General features: G+C 39.9%; 1 protein-coding gene across 1 annotated transcript; it reads right to left on the reverse strand.

The window, feature by feature from the left end:
• Positions 1 to 16,132: 16,132 nt before the first annotated feature.
• On the reverse strand, positions 16,133 to 19,135 carry MARCOL (MARCO like). The gene is made up of 2 exons (XM_025292479.3): positions 18,260 to 19,135; positions 16,133 to 16,258 (listed from the first exon to the last, which is right to left on the reverse strand). The coding sequence occupies exons 1-2, from the start codon at positions 19,133 to 19,135 to the stop codon at positions 16,133 to 16,135; spliced, it is 1,002 nt and encodes a 333-aa protein (XP_025148264.3).
• Between the last annotated feature and the right edge of the window lie 405 nt (positions 19,136 to 19,540).

Raw genomic sequence — 19,540 nt, forward strand, 5'->3', positions numbered from 1 at the left:
AGGCTTTGAAGTAGGGTAATATTTAATCAGCCATTGTCTCCCTAATTAATGAATCTCCTTCACTGATTTCTAGAAAAAGTTCTGGCAGTTGAAAGACTTGAATTCAAATTCAAATACTACCACTGAGTAACCATGACACACTATTTAGAATTTCTAATATAAAAATTCTTTATTTTAAATAGGGAACTGACATTTCGTGCCTCTTAGATGTCAGGGATAAAATATTAAGATGATCTGCCTTCAGGTTTGGAATATACTTATATTTGCCACCCTAATCTAACTTGCCTTTTATAGCTGTGGAGAAAGGTAGGATTTAGAAAGGAAACTTTGAATGTAGCAGTGTTCCGTTCCAACTGAATCGGAGAATACAAACTCTGATGAGTGCAGAAAGTGCTCTATCATTACGGGACAGTGAATATTACTCTTGCAGTAGCTCTGAATTATTTACATAACTACAACCAGAGGTGTCTGCAGTGCACCAGTCCTTCTGGTGCAGGACATTTGAGGAAAAGCAAATTGAAGTTTAGAATTGAAATGTCTTCATGTTGCATACACTAGATCTCCTTTTATATATGTGCATCAGCAGAGATTAAAAGCAGAAGAGACTGCCTATGAATCACAGCAGGCTACAATATTTTCATTTTTTACCTAGCCAGTAAAGGGAATGTTAGATGTGTGAATTAAAAGTTCCATAAAGATTAAAAAAGAACATATTACTCAACTTGAACCAGAGGTAAGAAAAATACTCTGTATTTAACATAATAGGGGTATTAAAAGAGAGAGAAAAATAGGAAGTAAGAGCAGTCTCTAGTCTTTTTGGTGTCTGCCCCATATGTTGTGGGCAAAGTAACCCAGCATTTGGGCAATAACAAGAAAGAGCTACTGAATTTACCCTGCACATGTAAAACAGCAACTAAGACGCACGTGTGAACTTCCACTGGTCACTGAACAAAGTGTTTTTTGTTTGGGGGATCTTTTGTTTTTTTGGAAACTTTATTCTGTTAGAGAAGGAATTATAAAAGTCTCCATTTGCCAGTATTTCAAAGGACGCTGAAGTCTTCTAGTCTGCTTTTTGTCCTAGAAGATTCTCAACTTACTGGGTGCCATATAGCATGCTTTAAAAGATCCTTCAGGCTGTGATCAATGCAAATGTCTGGACTAGAGCAACTCTTATCTCACTTGTCCAGGACAAGAAAACCCAGAATATTATGAGAATATTTGTTCTACATCAAGACATTGCAGTTTCTTCTAGGGAAAGTGAAAGTGCAAGTCGCTCAGTTGTGTCCGACTCTTTGCGACCCCATGCACTACGCAATCCATGGAATTCTCCAGGCCAGAAGACTGGAGTGGGTGACCCTTCCCTTCTCCGGGGGGATCTTCCGAACCCAGGGATCGAGCCCAGGTCTCCTTTAAGGAATAGCATTCTAAATGCAAGAATCATTTTACTAAACATAGTATGCCACCATTTTATGTTCAAGATTATACTTAAATTATGTCAGATATGACTTCAATAGCAAGCCAGAACTTTCAAACAGAGGTGACGATAGTATTTGCCTGATGAACAGTTTATACTCAGTTATAGGAATATCTAATCCAATAGCTGAATTATTAATTATCAAAAGACCAAAAAGACAGTAAAATAACATTTTTACTTTAAATAAATTTGGGAGATAATTTTCCTTTAGGGATTCAGAAATGCCTGCATATCTTTTTAATTGTAGAGAGTCACAACTCTGGGTTGTTACATCCACTAAAAGTTATTCAGTGAAATTCAGATCTAGAGCTTATCAATCCTATTGTTCTAAATTGAAAAAAAAAAAACTGCTTTTTTTTTTTAAACCAGAGGTAGATAACAGAACAGAACTGGGTTTAGATAATACAACTATTAAAAAGGGTGACTGAATTTTGAAATTATTTCCTACACTTATTAAATTATAATTTGTATACAGTATGACTCAACTTTCATAGTTGTATAGTTCTATAAATTTAGACAAGCTTATTGTAATTGTGTAAGCACCACCATAATAAAAATATAGGATATTTCTTTAACTCCCCCAATTTCCCTTCTGCTGTTTTGTAATCAATTCGTTCCCCTTCTCCTAGCATTTGGGGACCACTAATCTGATTTCTCTTTACTATATTTGACCAATTTTATGTCAAAATAGATTTAGATTCATGAAAGATGTAGAAGCAATATAGTCAGGTCCTATTTTGTCTTACTGATCTTCCTCAGTGATAAAGTCTTACATAATCACAATACAGAGGAAATGAGCAAATTGACATGGTATACTACTGTTAACTGAATTATGTACCTTATTTGGATTTCAACATTTGATAAAGGAACTCTTAATTCTTTGATGCATAGTTCTATGGAAAGTGTTTCATTTACAGATTAATATAACTACTACCATATTCAGGATGTAGAATTCAGTCATCACAAATAAGCTCCCTCTTGCTTCCCCTTGATACTCTCTCACCAACCATAACCACTGCCATTCATTCCTCTTTTCTTCATCATTGTATTTTTGCAATTTGGATAGTAATATATGAATTAGCCATAAAGTAAATAAGATTTTGAGGTTGAATTTTTACCTCCTGATTATAATGTAGCTGATCATAATGTGTCCACTTGGATTGGTGTATACATCTTTAGTCTGTTCCTCTTTATTTCTGGATAATTTTTTTAAACTTTTTATTTTATATTGGAGTATAGTCGATTAACAAACAGTGTTGTGATAGTTTCAGATGAACAGTGAAGGGACTCAACTGTACATATACTTGTAGCCATTCTCCTCCAAACTCCCCTCTCTGGGCAGTATTGTATTGTACAGATGTACCATAATTTATCTGTTCTCCCATTGAAGGACATTTGAGTTGTTTCCCATTTGGGGATATTATTTTTAAAATGCTTTTAGGAAGATTCAGGCTCAGGATTTTGTATAAACCTAAGTTTTGCTTTGTACAGGGTAAATGTCTAGGAGTACAATTCTTGAGTCATATGGCAAGTGTATACTTAATTTTTTAGAATCTGCCAAGCTGATTTTTGAAGTATGTATACACTGCACCTGGCAATACATGATAAACCAATTCTTCCATATCCTTGACAGGATTACCTACTGCTAATATTGTTTATTTTTGCCAATTGAATAGGCAAGTAGAGGTATCTCACTGTGGCTTTAATTTGCATTTTTCTCATGGTTAATATCTTTTCCATGTGCTTCTTTTCCTTTCAAATGCATGCACATTGACACACACACACAGGGCTGGTTGTGTTCTTACTGTTGAGTTTACAGAGGCCTATATTCTGGGTACACATCTCTTTCAGATACTTGATTTTCACCCTTTCCCTCCAGCTCTGTTACTGGACTTTTCATCTTTGTAACAGGGTCTTTCCCAGAGCACAGTTTTTAAATTTAATGAAGTCAATTTATGATATGTTTTTTTTAAAATAAATTATGTTTTCGTTTAACCTCTAAGAACTCTTAATTTAACTGTAGATCAGTAATAGTTTCTTTATGTTCTCTTATAAAAGGTTTTTATAAGAAAATAATTTCATTTTTACATTTAAACACTTTGTTTCATTTTGGTTTACTCTTTTAGTAAAGTTGTGGGGTATTTTCAGGTTCATTATTTGACTGCTCACATTTAATACTTCTAACACCATTTGGTGAAAACATGCCTGCTAAGTATGTTCATTAAATTTCCTCAAGACAATTTGTAAACTAAGTAAGATATGCTTCACTAACTGTCATTGACTGAAGATAGAGATCAAAATCCTCAAGCCATAAGATCTTAGAACTGATCAGGACCTTGAATATCCTACATTCCTTCCTGTTTTCTCTAGAAGGATTCACCTGGTTTAGGAACATAAGAGCCTGAATTATGAAGAGTACTTATAGAATCTGCTGCAAAATGGAGTAAAAATAAAAGGCATACTATTATGTAGCTCCATCAAAAATATCCATCTTCAAAGAGTTCTGTGCACTTTTCCTTCAGAGAAAGATGAGTTACAGAGAAAGAAAAAGAAATAAAAGAACACAAACTCCCCAGGACATCTACAAAGTGTTCCTCAATAAGGAGGATTTGAACTTAGACACAGTGAAGAGGCTGTGCTCCATTTCCTCCAGCAGCTGATCCTCACGGGCTCCCTGTCCTTGCACACATCCTCGCCCCTTTGGGGTGCAGTGTCTCTTGACACTTCCTGTATGCTCAGTCCTGACTCAGGACTCAGACCTGACCTAAGAAAGGGAAGGGTTTGCATACTATATTATTCTAAGTCCAAGAAACAGATACAATTTACAGATTAAAAGTGCAAACATTTTGCAAGAGGAAATCCCTATATAGGATGGAGGGGAGGGGTGGAATGGGGAGAGAGACAGAAAGGGTGTCAGAGTTTGAGATCACAAACTCCTTCAGGGTGAAGGAGTGAGGGATGAGTGGTTGGAGTCCTAGACCACCCTGAATGGTAAGAAAGATTTGGAAAGTTTTCATGGAGCTCATGAGACAAGTTAATCATCCAGAGAGTCCTTTTCTAGTATGGATGGGCCCACTGTGATGGATTTGAGTTCAGCAGTCAGTAGGGTTCTTTGCCTAGGGTCAGTAAGTATAACAGTATGCCATGTAAATAATGGTCAAGGTCAAGAGCAGGAAGGAAAAAAAAAAGACTCATAATAAAAGGTACAGAGGATCAGTAAAGAAGAGCAAAACATACAGAATTTGAAGGTTACGATAAAGATTGTGGTCACAATCCTTCATAGGATTGCCATGGACCCTAGATGTATTAGAAGTACTTTATGAAAGATATGATAAGATTGACCCCTAAAAAATATTCCTCTGGTTATAACAGTAGAATAAAAAAAGTGGCTGGAACGATATAGATAAAATACTTAGGAAATCTTTGCAATAGTCTTGAGTAAGAGAACATAGTATCTTATACTTATTTGGTTGATACTAAAGATCATGGTATCTGGTCCCATCACTTCATGGGAAATAGATGGGGAAACAGTGGAAACAGTGTCAGACTTGATTTTTTGGGGCTCCAAAATCACTGTAGATGGTGACTGCAGCCATGAATTTAAAAGACGCTTACTCCTTGGAAGGTAAGTTATGACCAACCTAGATAGCATATTTAAAAGCAGAGACATTTCTTTGCCAAAAAAGGTCCGTCTAGTCAAGGCTATGGTTTTTCCACTAGTCATGTATGGATGTGAGAGTTGGACTGTGAAGAAAGCTGAGCGCAAAGAATTGGTGCTTTTGAACTGTGGTGTTGGAGAAGACTCTTGAGAGTCCCTTGGACTGCAAGGAGATCCAACCTAAAGGAGATCAGTCCTGGGTGTTCATTGGAAGGACTGATGCTAAAGATGAAACTCCAATACTTTGGCCACCTCATGTGAAGAGTTGACTCATTGGAAAAGACTCTGATGCTGGGAGGGATTGGCGGCAGGAGGAGAAGGGGACAACAGAGGATGAGATGGCTGGATGGCATCACTGACTTGATGGACATGAGTCTGAGTGAACTCCGGGAGTTGGTGATGGACAGGGAGGCCTGGCTTGCTGCAATTCATGGGGTCACAAAGAGTCAAACACGACTGAGTGACTGAACTGAACTGAACTGAAAGAGACATAATAATTGACTTTGAGAGACAACACTGTTGGTGAGGTGGACAAGAGGCTGCATCAAGGAGAGTCAGAATTTCTGATGTGTAATCAGCTGTGTGGTTGTACCACCCAATGATTTTTAAACCTGGTAAATGAAGCACATTGCAGTGGAGCAGGAGAAGGATATTAGTTAAGTTTTGACATTCTGACTTTAAAATATTCAAAACAATGTTTTGAAGTTGATACAGCCAAGTGCAAATATCATAGGTCAGTGAATATATGTTTTAAAAATTCTGCTGCTGCTACTGCTAAGTCGCTTCAGTTGTGTCTGACTCTATGCGACCCCATAGACAGCAGCCCACCAGGCTCGCCCGTCCCTGGGATTCTCCAGGCAAGAACAATGGAGTGGGTTGCCATTTCCTTCTCCAATGCATGAAAGTGAAAAGTGAAAGTGAAGTCGCTCAGTCATGTCCGACTCTTAGCGACCCCATGGACTGGAGCCTACCAGGCTCCTCCGCCCGTGGGATTTTCCAGGCAAGAATTCTGGACACAGATAAAAATATATGAGTGAAAAAAAATTTTTTTTAGTGTATGAGTATTCTTTATGGATGTAATTGAATTGTCTGCTATAGTTGATGAGATCATTACCCATAGAGTGTAGTGTATGTACATATATATATATATATATATATATATATATATAATTACATGCTAAGACAGAGATCTGTGGAAATTCAGAATCACTGGCTGATAGAGGACATTGAGGCTGGAAAAATAAAGGTTAAAAGCAGTTTAAGTAGAAGGAAAAAAAATTATATGTATATATACATACACTAATACAGGAGAGATAATCAGATCAGATCAGTCGCTCAGTCGTGTCTGACTCTTTGCTACCCCATGAATCGAAGCACGCCAGGCCTCCCTGTCCATCACCAACTCCCGGAGTTCACTCAGACTCACATCCATCGAGTCAGTGATGCCATCCAGCCATCTCATCCTCTGTCATCCCCTTCTCCTCCTGCCCCCAATACCTCCCAGCATCAGAGTCTTTTCCAATGAGTCAACTCTTCGAATGAGGTGGCCAAAGTACTGGAGCTTCAGCTTTAGTATCATTCCTTCCAAAGAAATCCCAGGGCTGATCTCCTTCAGAATGGACTGGTTGGATCTCCTTGCAGTCCAAGGGATTCTCAACAGTCTTCTCCAACACCACAGTTCAAAAGCATCAATTCTTCAGTGCTCAGCCTTCTTCACAGTCCAACTCTCACATCCATACATGACCACAGGAAAAACCATAGCCTTGACTAGACGAACCTTTGTTGGAAAAGTAATGTCTCTGTTTTGAATATGCTATCCAGGTTGGTCATAACTTTCCTTCCAAGGAGTAAGCGTCTTTTAATTTCATGGCTGCAGTCACCATCTCTAGTGATTTTGAAGCCCAGAAAAATAAAGTCTGACACTGTTTCCACTGTTTCCCCATCTATTTCCAATGAAGTGGTGGGACCAGATGCCATGATCTTCGTTTTCTGAATGTTGAGCTTTAAGCCAACTTTTTCACACTCCACTTTCACTTTCATCAAGAGGCTTTTTAGTTCCTCTTCACTTTCTGCCATAAGGGTGGTGTCATCTGCATATCTGAGGTTATTGATATTTCTCCGGGCAATCTTGATTCCAGTTTGTGTTTCTTCCAGTCCAGCGTTTCTCATGATGTACTCTGCATATAAGTTAAATAAGCAGGGTGACAATATACAGCCTTGACAAGCTCCTTTTCCTATTTGGAACCAGTCTGTTGTTCCATGTCCAGTTCTAACTGTTGCTTCCTGATCTGCATACAAATTTCTCAAGAGGCAGATCAGGTGGTCTGGTATTCCCATCTGTTTCAGAATTGTCCACAGTTTATTGTGATCCACACAGTCAAAGGCTTTGGCATAGTCAATAAAGCACAAATAGATGTTTTTCTGGAACTCTCTTGCTTTTTCTATGATCCAGCAGATGTTGGCAATTTGATCTCTGGTTCTTCTACCTTTTCTAAAACCAGCTTGAACATCAGGAAGTTCACGGTTCACGTATTGCTGAAGCCTGGCTTGGAGAATTTTGAGCATTACTTTACTAGCGTGTGAGATGAGTGCAATTGTGCGGTAGTTTAAGCATTCTTTGGAATTGCCTTTCTTTGGGATTGGAATGAAAACTGACCTTTTGCAGTCCTGTGGCCACTGCTGAGTTTTCCAAATTTGCTGGCATATTGAGTGCAGCACTTTCACAGCATCATCTTTCAGGATTTGGAATAGTTCAACTGGAATTCCATTACCTCCACTAGCTTTGTTCATAGTGATGCTTTCTAAGGCCCACTTGACTTCACATTCCAGGATGTCTGGCTCTAGACCAGTGATCACACCATCGTGATTATCTGGTTCCTGAAGATCTTTTTTGTACAGTTCTTCTATGTATTCTTGCCATCTCTTCTTAATATCTTCTGCTTCTGTTAGGTCCATACCATTTCTGTCCTTTATCGAGCTCATCTTTGCATGAAATGTTCCTTTGGTGTCTCTGATTTTCTTGAAGAGATCCCTAGTCTTTCCCATTCTGTTGTTTTCCTCTATTTCTTTGCATTGATCGCTGAAGAAGGCTTTCTTATCTCTTCTTGCTATTCTTTGGAACTCTGCATTCAGATGTTTATATCTTTCCTTTTCTCCTTTGCTTTTTGCTTGTCTTCTTTTCACAGCTATTTGTAAGGCCTCCCCAGACAGCCATTTTGCTTTTTTGCATTTCTTTTCTATGGGAATGGCCTTGATCCCTGTGTCCTGTACAATGTCACGAACCTCATTCCATAGTTCATCAGGCACTCTATCTATTAGATCTAGGCCCTTAAATCTATTTCTCACTTCCACTGTATAATCATAAGGGATTTGATTTAGGTCATACCTGAATGGTCTAGTGGTTTTCCCTACTTTCTTCAATTTAAGTCTGAATTTGGCAATAAGGAGTTCATGGTCTGAGCCACAGTCAGCTCCTGGTCTTGTTTTTGCTGACTGTATAGAGCTTCTCCATCTTTGGCTGCAAACAATATAATCAATCTGATAAATTTCTCGATAAAAAGAAATAGCTTTGGACTGAAAAAGTTAAGAAAATGTATATTTTGTTTACCTTCTGGGGGCCAGGAAAGGGGTGATTTAAGAAAGAAAACCCAGAACTCCCCAGTGGTCCATTGGTTAGGACTTGGTGTTTTTCCTGCCAGAATCAATCCCTGGCCGGGGAACTAAGATCCCACAAGCTGCACACAGTGACCAAGAAACAACAAAACAACCTCACTATTGCGTTGAAGCCATGTTTCTCATACTTACTTTATATTTAAAGGACCACAAAAGCACAACGGTCTAAAAAATCACTAATGAAAATGCTCTTTGATCGCTCATTTTGTTTGTATTTTTATGTATCTTATAGGCTTCCTGACCTTGGAGAATTGGCTTTGTGCGGGAGAAGTCCTAGGCATCCCAGCAGCACACACCCCTCTCCTCACCCAGGCCTTGTGCTCTAGGGCTTCCCTCTGAGGGCGGGGTGGGCCTTCTGTTACCGCAAGTTGACTGTGTGGGCGGGTCTGTAGGCAGGGCTGGCCCCAGGCCCAGCCTTGTGCAGGAGCCGGGTAACAAGAGGGCCCTGGGGTCCTGAAGACTCCGGGACTGTTGCTCGCCTACTGGTGGGTGAAGCCAGGTCCTGGGGTTAATGCTGGATGATTGGCAGGCAGAGGTGAGTCCTAGAGTCTGGTCGCAGGACCCAGGGGTCCCAGAACCAGTGTCAGTGCCTGGTAGTAGAGGGCTGGTTCCTGACATAGTTGGACTTGGGGTCTGGGGTATCCTGAAGCTTGTGTTGAACTGCAGTTGGGCAGGACCAGGGCCCAGCTGGTTCCAGGGCAGGGTCTGACTTTCTGTGGGCAGGCCGGTCTGCAGGCTATGGGATTGTGGTGGTGTCTGCCCCCTGGAGGGTGAGGCTGCTCCAGAGGCATGGGCCGGCTTCCTGCAGGGCAGGGCCAGGGCCCAGGAGATTCTGGGACTACTCCTGTGCACTGGTAAATAGAGCTGAGTCCTGGCTCTCAGGTGGGCAGAGCGCTGTGTCCAGAGGGCTCTGTGGGCTCAGAAATTCTTTCTGCAGTGGATCTGCTGAAGGGTGGGACTGTATTCACATCCAGTTAGTTGCTTGCCTGAGACATCTCAGCACTGGTGCCTGCGGGCTGTTGGGTGGGGCCAGGTCTTGGCAGTAATAAAGTGAAGGGAGGATTCTGCAGTGGCTCCTACCAGAGCTGTAGCTCCCAAGAATGGCTGCTGCCACTGTCTCCGTCCCCAGGCTGAGCTGCAGCTCCCTACTCTCTCCGTCAGCCTCTCCGGGAGACTCTCCAAGACCAGCAGGTGGGTCCAGGCCAGGCTCCTGGTCAAGTCACTACTTTTGCCCTGAGCCAGAGTCTGTGCAATCTTGTGTACTCCCTTTTCCAGTGAAGTCTCTATGAACCCTAGTCCTGTTTATATACCTAACGGAGTAGTATTCAGCTGTTAAAAGAATATAATGTTGCCATTTGCAAGAACAGGGATGGACTTGGATGGTATTATGCTAAATGAAATGTCAGACAGAGAAAGTCAAATATTGTATGATAGCACTTGTATGTGGAATCTGAAAACTACAACAAACTAGTGAATATAGCAAGAAAAAAATCAGACTCACAGATATAGAGAACAAACTAATGGTTACCAGTGGGGAGAAAGAAGGGGGGCAAGATAGAGGTAGAAGATTAAGAGGTATTAATACAACCTATTATGTATAAAATAATCTACCTCCTATTAAAAATACATGAAAATTTTTCTAAAAATCTGTAAGGATATACTGTAAAACAGAGAGTACAGTCATTATTTTATAATAAATGAAGTATAAACTTTAAAAATTGTGAAACACCATATTCACAGTTTTAACATATATATATTATACATCAACCATACTTCAGTTAAGAAAAAAAAGTGTTCCAGAAAACAAAAAATAAAGACACTTATGGGACAGCTGGTTCTATTTCGCAGATAAGGAGATTAGGACTCAGGGTAGTGAATTACCTGGTCAGCATTGTAAAGTCAGCTCAGAGTTTTTGTACATTTTCTCAAATAATTTATAATCACAATCTATTCTTGAGAAAAATACCTCACAAATCTCAAATGAGAAACATTCTACAAAATAGCTGACCAGTGCTATACAAGACTATCAAGGCCTTCAAAATAAGGAAAGTCTAGAACCTTGCTAGTAAAAACAGCTGATAGATATGATGATCACCTGAGGAGTTTATTTAATAAACAGCACCTGGCCTCCTTCTCAGATCGTGATTCAGGTGCTCTGCCTTAGACCTTGGGCATTGATCTTTAAAAGTATCCAAGCTAAATACGTGGCTACAGTTGGGGGTAACAGAATGAGAGGTAGAAATATCTCTGGAACCCCATTCCAGCCATTTTTTACTACTGTGAACCAGAGGTTTTGTATTTAATAGAAGCATAAACTTTTCTGCAGCTTGCTTTATTTACCTAAGATAAGCTGGGCTTTTTCAATGCAAGAAGAAAATTATTCTTTGGAAATATTAACAAGATGCCTTTAGTGCTATGTAAGTGTTAATTAGTTTAAGCATCCATATTAATGGAAATCTACTCATTTCACTCATGCTCAGAAAGATTTAATTTTTCCATTGCCTGTTGGAAGAAATCTTTATTCCAGCTTGTGCTTCATCCAGCCCAGTGTTTCTCATGATGTACTCTGCATATAAGTTAAATAAGCAGGGTGACAATATACAGTCTTTAAATACTCCTTTCTCAAACTGGGAAATTAAGATTGCTGGGAGAAATATCAGTAACCTCATGTATGCAGGATGACACCACCCTTTTTGCAGAAAATGAAGAACTACAGAGCCTCTTGATGAAAGTGAAAGAGGAGAGTGAAAAAGTTGGCTTAAAACTCAACCTTCAGAAAACTAAGATCATGGCATCTGGTCCCATCACTTCATAGAAAATAGTGGAAACAGTGGCAGACTTCATTTTCTTGGGCTCCAAAATCACTGCAGATGGTGACTGCAGCCATGAAATAAAAAGACGCTTACTCTTTGGGAAAAAAGTTATGACCAACCTAGATAGCATGTTAAAAAGCAGAGACATTACTTTGCCAACAAAGGTTCGTCTAGTCAAGGCTCAGTAGTCATGTATGGGTGTGAGAGTTGGACTATAAAGAAAGCTGAGTGCCAAAGAATTGCTGCTTTTGAACTGTGGTGTTGGAGAAGACTCTTGAGAGTCCCTTGGACTGCAAGGAGATCCAACCAGTTCCTCCTAAAGGAGAGCAGTCCTGAATGTTCTTTGGAAGGACTGATGTTGAAACTAAAACTCCTATACTTTGGCCACCTGATGCAAAGAACTGACTCATTTGAAAAGACCCTGATGCTGGGAAAGATTGAAGGCAGGAGGAGAAGGGGATGACAGAGGATGAGATGGTTGGATGGCATCACTGATTTAATGGACATGAGTTTAAGTAAACTCTGGGAGTTAGTGATGGACAGGGAGTCCTGGCGTGCTGCAGTCCATGGGGTCACAAAGAGTCGGACATGACTGAGTGACTGAACTGACTGATGGTAGGAGAATAGATTTCAAGAAGTTCTTATCTCCAGTGTTGCAGAAGGACTAAGAAAATTCACAGGTCCTGATTTGTAAGGAATTAGTGGAAGTGGTAAGATAGTGGGAACATCTCTGTGGCTAGGACAGAAAAAGTTAGAGGAGTCCAGGCAGACAATGACTTTTAACAGATAGCAAGGAGCCAGGGACTTGCTAGTCTCATGAGCTGATAAGGATTAAGGGTATTGATGATAAGGAAAAGAATGTGCAGTGTTTTTAGAAAAGGATTTCTAACTCTTTTGAATGATCAAAAGTGGCTATAGTCAAACTAGCTATCAGGACGATGATAATCCTGTGGATCAGGGGTAGAATATGAAGGTTGTCCTATATTTTAGGGACCCAAGGGTTGTAAGCTAGGATAGCAGTAGTACATCATAAAATGCATATTTCAAACAGATCACTCTTGCTGCTCTATGAGGAATGAATTAAAAAGACGGAAAGTAAAAGGACACAAACCATTTAAGGAGATCTTGCAGTGTTTCAGGAGGAGACAATGAATAGTAGCTTGCACTAAGATGTAGGCAATTAAGGAGAGAAGTCAACAGCACCTGTTTCACTGGTCTTCTGCATTGATTGTTCAATGATTCATTCATTAAAACAAATTTCCTAAGTCCCTTCTGTGTACAAAAAAAGTCTAAAAGTTTCTCCCTCAAGATGCTCACTGTATATTTAAAAGATTGCATTAATGTCTTTTCATGTGATTATTAAATGCCTCTTTAATATTACAGACTAATTGTTGTGAGCATACTCAGTGGTAGCTTCTGCCACAGAACATTTTCCTGAGATAATTCTGATAGTAAAAATACAGAAATAATTTATTTGTGCATGTGTGCAAAACAAATCTGGGTAGCTATAGAACTTCATTACATCTTTTATCCTTAAGTATTTAAGAAAAAGTTACAAGTTCTCTCTATGCAGTGGCATCATCGTGTCTGAGGTCTGTGTTCAGTATGAATTGTTTTGTTTGTGAGGCAGAGGCAAATAAAACTAAACTAACTTATTTAACCTTAATGGTAATTAAGTCCTGAGGTATTTTCCAGCATTAAATTCTATTCTGTATATAAGTGTATATTAATTTCAAAATTATTTATTTAGTTCCACAATATGAGGCATTTTGCACTGGGCTCAGTCATCCCCTCTGTTTAATCTTCCATTAAACAGAATCACAAGGAAACATCCTGGAGTACTAGGAAAAATCCAAGATAAGAGTTTGCTTAGATTCTATCCATTTGAATTTGGGATTGAGTTTCTAGTTGAATCATGTATGAGGGGATTCCACAGTTGATCTCTGAAGTTTGTTCATTGCCAATTAGATACGCAGAATTGAGTGCCCTTGGTAGGCCTCTTAATGACTCACATATCCCTCAGTGATAGCTTTCTGCATCTTTTTTTCTTTCCCCTCACTTTCCCAGACCATGACACATTATGTTTCTCTCTCCTTAGATTTAACCACTTATCCTGTCTGATACCACAGCTTCCCTCTACATTTTCATCTGGACCACGTGCCTTATTCCATTGTCTGTATTCTGCTATGTTTGTTGGGTTCTACCCATATATTCCAGATATAGATTGCCATCTGAATTCCTTACTGTTGAATAGGGCTCCTGTGGATATAAAAGAACCTGTAGTTATCACTGACCTACAGATCTTGTGCAAGCTCTCTGACTTCATTTTCATTAAACTATTCTTTTCACCAGCTCTGATCCCAACATCGTGTTGGGTCTTATTCCCTTTCTTGGGCCCCATCTTGCTAACCAATATGATTAACATCCTGGTGAAATTCCTTCTAAGCATTCTGTTTTGGGATGATGCCAGACGTCAAACACAACTTCAGATAAATACAATAAATTTCTATGTTTCAGGTCTGTAGATCAGTGGTTTTAAACTCTAGTTGTGCTCACATATCCCTTTAAGAATCTAATGCGGGAATTCCCTGGCAGTCCAGTGGTTAGGACTAAGCGCTTCCACTGCCCCAGGTCCAGGTTTGATCCCTGGTTGTTGGGGAACTAAGATCCCAGAAGCCACAAGGAGTGGCAAAAAAAAAAAAAAAAATTAACAAAAGGTTTGGATACTTTCTTACAAAAAAAGTTTCCAGAGAATTTATTTTGCATATTATTTCCATAGACCCTCTGAAGCCAATCATTGCATCCTTAAGAAATCTTGAATCAGCTTTACATCAAGTATCCAGAGACCACCTTTATTAGAAACACCTGGAATGTGGTTTCAGGCTTCACTTTCTTGAGCTCTAGCAGAGACCTCGGAGAAGGCAATGGCACCCCACTCCAGTACTCTTGCCTGGAAAATCCCGTGGACGGAAGGGCCTGATTGGCTGCAGTCCATGGGGTCGCTAGGAGTCGGACACAACTGAGCGACTTCACTTTCACTTTTCACTTTCATGCATTGGAGAAGGAAATGGCAACCCACTCCAGTGTTCTTGCCTGGAGAATCCCAGGGACAGGGGAGCCTGGTGGGCTGCCGTCTGTGGGGTCGCACAGAGTCAGACACGACTGACGCAACTTAGCAGCAGCAGCAGCAGCAGCAGAGACCTACAGCACCAGTATTTCTCAACTGGGAAATCTTTATTTTTTACATGCAATCCTGAGATTTTTATACTAATTAGGATTTGCAAATTGCTGCTGAAGTTGCTGGTCCTAAAGTCTTAGCCATTTTGGCACTTTGGGAACAGGTGGATCATAGACGCAAGGTTTGGGAAAGTCTAGAAAATAAACAATCCCAGAAATTGGAAGCATCTGTGGAACCGACTTTATTTGCAGTGGAAAGATCTAGAGAATAATGTAAGATCCATTGTATATATAAGACTCCTGCTGGCCTCAGTAGAACTCCCAGGGAAATCCATTGTTTAGAGAGAATTCAAAGTGGATTTTGAGGTTCCAGGTAATTAGTTGTAATAAATGCTTAACACATCCCCTCATGGTTCAGACTCAGTTTTCCATTACTCAACCTGAAAACAAGATAATGAGAGCAATCAAGGACCAAGTAATTGTGGCATCACCATACAGAGACAAATGGGAAAGGCAGGCCAGGCTGTGGCTAGCCTGTTTAACATGGAACATTCTGAGAATTTGTATACTCTGTGGCAGTCTTTTCCTGTCCCTGGGCCAGGTGCCTTATCTATAAAATGAGAAGGTGTCCAGGCTGCCTTCCAATTTATATTTTATAGCTATAGAGGACACTTACCTTTAATATTTACATTAACATTAACCTTAATAAATTCTGGAACTGTCCAAAACACAGGACATATAATTTTTACTTTATTCCTTTCATTCAGAGATATATTCATTAATTTTGAAAGCTGAACTATCTTTTAGCCACACATTCTAATTTTAAATGGCCTTGTCATCTTATTTCTTATAGATTGTAACTCTTAAAATTTGGCTTGGCTTACCAAATCCAACATTTAATATTATTTAAATTTAAAGTATATTTTAGTAGTCATCACTTAGTAATCTATGAGATTCATTATCCTCTTTGCCCCCTAATATATTTTGTCTTCTGCCTTTCCTTGCAAAAATGAAGGCTCCATGGAAGCAAGAGATTCTGTATTTTGCTCACCATCTTAGTGCCTCGAACAATGCCTGGTACATAGCAGATGTTTAATGAATATTTGGTAAATGAATGACTCAGTAATAAGCTTGAACCTATTTACAAAGCTGAATGTATCACATTCTCTCAGGAAATGAGTGACTTTACTGTTCAAGGGTAAGTGTTCTTTTATGTTTCCTTTGGACAGACATCCAAAGTGCTATTGAGAGAGAACTATGGGAGATATAATGAAAAATACCCGTTTAGTCCCTTTGGATCAGAATAGTACTTCCTACTACAACAAACCTAAAGTCCTCTTACATTTTTGCTTCATTAAATGCACAGTGGTTGCCATAAGTTTTCCCATCAGAACCACAGACTGGTTCATAGTTAGGCTGACATTTTGTTTTTCCGGTTGGGTTCTTGTTGCTAGTATGGCCAGTCTTTAGTAATGTGAAAGACCATTAGGTTTTTACCTAATATAGGATACTCTAATTATGTTATTATAATAAAACATGTATTTATTACTCATGAACTACTGATTAAGCATTGTACTCAATCAATTATTTTGTTGACCCTTTACATTTTAATGTAATCTGTGCAACAGTATGAAAGAAGAGTTTATTTTTTTCCAGGAGGACAGTGCATTTAAGTGACAAGCACAAAATCATATCTGGACCAACTACCCAATCTGGGATTGAAACTCTGAGTTATCCGATTCCAGAACCTCTGCTCTTAGTATGTATCTCAGACTACCTCACTTGAATGCTTTGCACATAAACTGGCAAATACAAAACACATATGGTCATTACTTTTTGAACCTTTCTTTTTTCAAAAAAGAAAATGAGTCAGGAGGTAGGATTATGAAGGTTCAGTTAACTATAGTAGTACCTGAAGCATATCTCAGAATCACGTTACAGGATGGCAGAAGGCTATGAACATAAAGAAGCTATGACTAGTGGATGAGAGCAGAGGCACTAAATGGAATGGTGAGTGCCTCCAATAGGGAGGTTAGACTTCCTAGAGCCAAGGAAGATGGCAGATAACTCTAAACCATTGGAAATGACAGAAGTTTGCTATTCATGTTTCATAACATCTGTTATTTTCATTCACACCTACTCTGTGAATTGGACAGGGTTATCTCCCCCATTTTAGAAAAGAATATAAAATTGAGAAAGACTAAGTGATGATTCAGAAACCTGCAGGTGATAGCATTAAGGTCTGGACAGCAGGGATGTTCCTGGGAGATTACTACTACATGGTAGAAGAGGCATAAGGACAAGGCGCGTTAGGCTGCTTTTACTTGAGAGGGTATTGATGAATGACACGTTATGAGGTGAAAAATGGTTTCCATTAAGATAACAAGGTGGAGGAAGTGTTCTACAGTTTTGAATCTACTAAGTGGAGTGTCCAAAGTAATTGCTGAATGGAATTAGAAAGCTGGCTGTTGGGAAAGAGACTGGCAAGGAAAGGCAGAGCATAGCAGGACTTAGAAGGGAATATGGGAGACATGGCTATGTACCTGTTTGCAATGATGCCTCTCGAATACAAGCCACTCATTTCCTCATCTGACAAATAGTTCAAGAGAAATTATTATATGCCTATCCTGTTTTAGGATCTGGGAATACAAGTTTGAAAAGAAATGGCACTTTGGAAATTCTCTGGCAGTCCAGTGGTTAGGACTCTGGGCTCCCACTGAAGGGGGCATGGGTTTGATCCCTGGTTGGGTAACTAAAATCCTGCAAGCCACATGACCAAATAAATAAATGAAATTAAAATGGCACTTTAAGAAGTTAATGCTCTAATTGAATAAAAACCAATTGTAAAGAACAATGTCCATTCTATAATAGAGATATCGTTAGTATCAAGAATACATTTTTGGAAAACTACAGGATTCTGTACAATGTGGCTGGTGTGTGAGCAAGAGTGATGTGAAGTATCCAGTCATGTTTAATCTTGGGCTTGGGGTCTAATCATGAGAAAATCTTACATGCTGTGCTCATGCGTTTGGGTTTTATTGTCTAGGTAGTGTGGTGTGTCACTGAAGAATTTTTAGTAGGAAAGTGATAGATTAGACTTGTGACTCAGAAATACTGTGTAAGTGGAATACTGTGTAAGTGGTTTGTATATTATGGGTGAGATGAAAATAGACATGAAAGTTAATTCTGGTGGGGACAGGGACTCGGTTATTGAGGGTCTGAGCTAGTTCAGTATAGGTGGAAAGGCTTGAGTGGAAACAGTAGAAGACAATGAGACAGACTGGAAGAGCATGACACACCACTGATTGTAGGTGTATAGGAAAGCCACCACCTCCAGTTCCTCTCATTTTGTTAAATCAGTGTTGTCACCAACTGTTTGTCATTAGTACAGTGTATTCTTTTAACTGGAAAATAGAATGACTGAAGTAAGTTGACTGAGGGAAAAAAAGACAAATTAACACTAACCTGAATCTCCATTGTATTGTCATTCAAAGGGTTGACTCCAGTTTTTCCTTCTTCTTGATTATAAAAAGACTGTGATTTTCCCTGTTGCCTAGACAATCTTGGCTTTCCTTTTTGGCTAGATGATCCGGGACTCCCTTGCTGGCTAGTAGACCCTGGCTCTCCTTGCTGGCTAGATGACCCTGGCTTCCCTGGCTGGATAGATGACCCTGGCTTCCCTGGCTGGATAGATGACCCTGGCTTCCCTGGCTGGATAGATGACCCTGGCTTCCCTGGCTGGATAGATGACCCTGGCTTCCCTGGCTGGCTAGTTGACCCTGGCTCTCCTTGATGGCTAGATGACCCTGGCTTCCCTGGCTGGCTAGATGACCCTGGCTTCCCTGGCTGGCTATTTGACCCTGGCTTCCCTGGCTGGCTAGATGACCCTGGCTTCCCTTGCTGGCTAGATGACCCTGGCTCTCCTTGCTGGCTAGTTGATCCTGGCTCTCCTTGCTGGCTAGATGACCCTGGCTTCCCTTGCTGGCTAAAAGATCCTGGTTTTCCTTGCTCATTAGAAGCTTTTGGATTCCCTTTTTGGTTAGATTGTCCTGAATTCCCTTGCAGACTCCCAGGCTGATTGAAGACTCCTGGCCTCTCTTTCTGTTTAAAAATTTCTGGTTTTCCTGGCTGATTAGAATACCTTGGTTCTCTTTGCAGAATGAGTGGCCCTGGTTTTCCTTGGGTGTTGCTTCCTGTTTCCCTTTTAAATTCTTTTTGTCCTCCTTGCTGATTAGCTTCATTTTCTCTCTCTAGAATAAGTGCAGGTTCTGGACTGTCTCCTAGTTTAAAAACACTTCCAGTCTTCAAAGGCTGGGTTGAAGATACTGGAATGATAACCATAAGCACAAAAACAAAGTTGTTTATATTTAAGAATATAAAATCAATAGTATTCATCCCAAGATATAGCATGCATTTAATGCCTCTTTGCTCTTTTAAAACCAAACCCCAAGCTGGAGTCTTCCCACTATGTCTAATAACCTGATTATTTGATTATTTTTTTTCTTGACTTTATTACATGGTTTCCAAAAATAATGGTGTCAAGCTATCTTGCCCCTTTTCGAAATCAGAGTCTGAATTATTTGAACTGGGCCTTCAGATTATCCTGAGCTTCCCTGGTGGCTCAGATGGTGAACCTGCCTGCAATGTAGGAGACCCAGGTTCAATCCCTGGGTTGAGAATATCCCTAGAGAAAGGAATGGCAGTCTACTCCAGTATTCTTGCCGTGAGAATCCCATGGACAGAGGA

This window comes from Bubalus bubalis, chromosome 9, assembly GCF_019923935.1.
Source record: "Bubalus bubalis isolate 160015118507 breed Murrah chromosome 9, NDDB_SH_1, whole genome shotgun sequence".
NCBI classification, from domain to species: Eukaryota; Metazoa; Chordata; class Mammalia; order Artiodactyla; family Bovidae; genus Bubalus; species Bubalus bubalis.

What these genes read in the sequence shown, in the direction of transcription:
- MARCOL (XM_025292479.3), bottom strand. Translation starts at nt 19,135, where the DNA reads ATGGTTATCATTCCAGTATCTTCAACCCAGCCTTTGAAGACTGGAAGT. An exon ending in ACAATACAATGGAGATTCAG is followed by an intron (nt 16,259 to 18,259) that starts GTTAGTGTTAAT and finishes ACATTACTAAAG; the next exon opens with ACTGGCCATACTAGCAACAA.